Raw genomic sequence first — 3,815 nt, 5'->3', positions numbered from 1 at the left:
ACAGAAGTGGGTGATGACAAGCGGGCTTTCTGCTGATAGCTGGTGAGAACAAGCAAGTGATGAGGCTGGAGGGTAGGTGGGCAGTGGGCCGAGGACACGGCTGAGATGGGGGTCTGCCTTCAGCCTTCCCGGCTTCAGCTGAGCCACCCCGGTATAGTCAGCCACCCCAAGTAGGTACAATACAGATGCAGAATTTGTCCCCATGTCCCTCACCTACTCACACCCCTCCAGAAACATGGGCTCCTGCCCCATTACTGCTAGGGTAAGCATTCACTTTTTATGTCTAGTTGGGCTCTCCCTGCTATGTGGTTTTTGTTTGTTTGTTTTCTGGGGATGGAGTCTCACTCTGTCACCCAGGCTGGAGTACAATGGCGCGATCTCGGCTCACTGCACCCTCTGCCTCCTGGGTTCAAGCAATTCTCCTGCCTCAGTCTCCTGAGTAGCTGGAACCTCCTAAGTAGCTGAGATTACAGGCGCCCACCACCATGCCCAACTAATTTTTGTGTTTTTAGTAGAGATGGGGTTTCACCATGTTGGTCAGTCTGGGCTCAAACTCCTGACCTCGTGATCCACCTGCCTCGGCCTCCCAAAGTGCTGGGATTACAGGCATGAGCCACTGCGCCCGGCCCCCCTGCTATGTTTTAAAGACCATTTATTCTTTATGGAGACTGAATAGATTGTCATCCACATCTCAGTGTTTTCTGAACACCTACTATGTGTAAGGCATTGTAACAAATAAAAATGTGAATGTGCCGGTAGCTCATGCCTGTAATCCCAGTGCTCTAGAAGGCTGAGATGGAGGATCACTTGAGGCCAGGAATTTGAGACCAGCCTGGACAATATAGCGAGACCCCATCTCTACACACAAACAAAAATTAGCCAGGCATAGTTGTGAGCACCTGTGGTCTCAGCTATTTGGGAGGCTGAGGTGGGAGGATCGCTTGAGCCCAGGAGTTCGAGGCTATAGTGAGCTATGATCGTGCCACTGCAATCCAGCAGAGGTGATACAGTGAGAGTCTCTCTCTTAAAAAAATAAAAAATAAAAAAAATAAGACTATCCCTTATTGCCCTGCAAAGCCATTTCCTCCATCTCCAGGTCCCCAGCTTTCATCTTTTAGCGAAATAAAATTCATTCCCATGTGTATGTGCATTCAGGTGTGTGTGGTATTTCTGGGCTTAGGGTGTGTGTTAGTACTTAGCTGTTTATAAGTGAGTGTGTTGCCTGGGGGTATGGCAGGCATTTGGGTGTGATGCTTGAGCCAAGTGGGTGAGGAGTAGCTACAGGCCCTAGGGCCAGAGAACAGACTGACTCAGTGGGGCTCTGGGGTCTCAGAGTGGAGAGCGGCCCAGTCCCTTCTATCTCTGCCCCCCTGGTCCCCCACCCCCTCACCCTGTCTGCAGCATGGGGCAGTGGGTGATGTTGTCACTGGTTAACGTGGCTCAGCTGGATTTCCTGGGGTGGGGCCCCCCCAGGCTACCCACAGCAGCCCAGAGAGTTGGGCGGGAAGAATGCTTTGTGTTGGGTGTTGCCATGGGGATAGCAGGTCTGCGCCCAAGCAGCCGTGGGGCTCAGTGGGAGGGGGACTAGGTGGCCCACTGACCCAGTTTACCCCCCCAACTCCCTGCTGCAGCCATGACTGCGATTATCGTGGTGTTGGGGTGTAGAGGCTGAGGGGGTAGGAGGATGATTTTTGTGACTCTCAGGATGCTCTGGGCCCTGTAGAAAAGTATGAAAAAGACAACATAGGGTTCCCGTGCAGGGCAGCGCAGACTCTGGGGGAAGGGAGCCCCAGCCGTGGTTGGGCAGGGAAAGGTGCACAAACATTAAGAGGTGTGCCGTGCATCAGCGACAGAAGGTTTTGGGAAAAGATGCAAAGAGAACTTCTGGAAATCTCATTCCCTGAGCCCTGAAGGAGTGACTGGCCCACAGGTGACATATGACTGGCCCACAGGTGACATACCTGGTTCAGCACCCTTATGCCAGTTGGAGAGGAGAGGCTTTCTTGGTGGGTGGTGCGGGAATATGCAGGCTGAATTGCAGCCCCGGCTCCTGTGCAGGGCCTTCCCCACACCCCTGCACGGGTCTGTGGCTTGGCCCCCCACCCCAGACTGGGTCCTGACTGGTGTCCCTCTCCACAGACGGCGTGCACAGCGTGACGGCCCAGTGCGCGCTGCGTGTGACCATCATCACTGATGAGATGCTCACCCACAGCATCACGCTGCGCCTGGAGGATATGTCACCGGAGCGCTTCCTGTCACCACTGCTGGGCCTCTTCATCCAGGCGGTGGCCGCCACACTGGCCACGCCACCGGACCACGTGGTGGTCTTCAACGTCCAGCGGGACACGGACGCCCCCGGGGGCCACATCCTCAACGTGAGCCTGTCGGTGGGCCAGCCGCCGGGGCCCGGGGGCGGACCGCCCTTCCTGCCCTCCGAGGACCTGCAGGAGCGCCTGTACCTTAACCGCAGCCTGCTGACGGCCATCTCAGCGCAGCGCGTGCTGCCCTTCGACGACAACATCTGCCTGCGGGAGCCCTGCGAGAACTACATGCGCTGTGTGTCGGTGCTGCGCTTCGACTCCTCCGCTCCCTTTATCGCCTCCTCCTCCGTGCTCTTCCGGCCCATCCACCCCGTCGGGGGTCTGCGCTGCCGCTGCCCGCCGGGCTTCACGGGTGACTACTGCGAGACTGAGGTGGACCTCTGCTACTCGCGGCCCTGTGGCCCCCACGGGCGGTGCCGCAGCCGCGAGGGCGGCTACACCTGCCTCTGTCGTGATGGCTACACGGGTGAGCCAAGGGGAGGGGACCCATGGGGCAGCCCTGGAAGGCTGACTCTGGTGCAGGCACAAATCAGGACAAATGATGGCGGCTGCCTCATTCTCCTCCCGAGTGAGGTGCAGCTACACTGGGAGGTCATAAATCCGGCCTGCTCCCTGACAGCACTCCACTGAGGAAGGCAGCGCAAGGAGTGCTTCTCCCTGCTGGGCCCGGGACACACAGGCAGTGTCACTGCGGGTAGAGCTGACTCCAGAGCCAGTCGGCCTGGGTTCCTGTCTCAGCGTTGCCACTAGTAGCTGTGTGACCGTGAACAAATTACTTAATCTCTCTGGCCCTCAGTTATTTGAAATGGAGATAATGGCCGTACTTAGGTCATAAGTTGGTTGTGAGGATTAATGTAATTAATTTGATACTTGCAAACAGCTGGTGGCATGGAAGGTGTTGGCTTTGATTTAAGGGAACGCTAAGATAGGGTGACTTGCTCCTGGTCTGATCGCAGCTGGTTTAGATGTGAGGCTGGGCCTAGAACCTGGTTTCTATACCGCTGAGCGAATTCCCTTTCTGAGCTGCAGCAAGTACTTTTCCCCCCAGGCATTAAGGGGAAGACACAGAAGTGCTGGGGGAACTGGAAGGGGTTGAGTTCTGAAATGGGGTGCTCCAGAAGATCATTGAACCTGTGTGGGCCTGGGCAGAATGGCTCCACCTCTGCCCAGGTGCTGGTAAAAGAGGGTCCTGGCTAGGGGTCTTCCCTGTTGGCCTATCAGCCAAGGTCTTTACACATCTTGCTCCCTGGGATGCTCACTGCCTCTGCTCTATGCTCCTGACCCCTCCCTTCAGACTCCTGCATCTTCTCAGGACACTCCCTGCTTCCCTTCCCTTCCCTGTAGGCCCTTCCTTCCGAGATGCCCAAGCCCTGCTCCCTGTCCTCCAGTGCTATGCCCACTGGCTCTGCCAGCAGCCATAGGCAGGCCCCACTCCCTTCCCTGCTGCATCTTCCTGCCCAGAACTTGCCAGACTTGACTTCTCTTTGCTGCTGC

General features: G+C 56.6%; 1 protein-coding gene across 1 annotated transcript in view; it reads left to right on the top strand.

The window, feature by feature from the left end:
- Positions 1-3,815, top strand: part of CELSR2 (cadherin, EGF LAG seven-pass G-type receptor 2) — a 34,895-nt gene that overhangs the window by 15,121 nt on the left and 15,959 nt on the right. The window contains 2 exon segments of the mRNA XM_011948160.1: positions 1,334-1,544; positions 2,140-2,787. Coding sequence (XP_011803550.1) covers positions 1,334-1,544; positions 2,140-2,787 — 859 coding nt within the window.

This window comes from Colobus angolensis, unplaced genomic scaffold (assembly GCF_000951035.1).
Source record: "Colobus angolensis palliatus isolate OR3802 unplaced genomic scaffold, Cang.pa_1.0 Scaffold273, whole genome shotgun sequence".
NCBI classification, from domain to species: domain Eukaryota; kingdom Metazoa; phylum Chordata; class Mammalia; order Primates; family Cercopithecidae; genus Colobus; species Colobus angolensis.
Note: the sequence above shows the minus strand (reverse complement) of the source record. Positions and strands in the feature narration are given on the sequence as shown.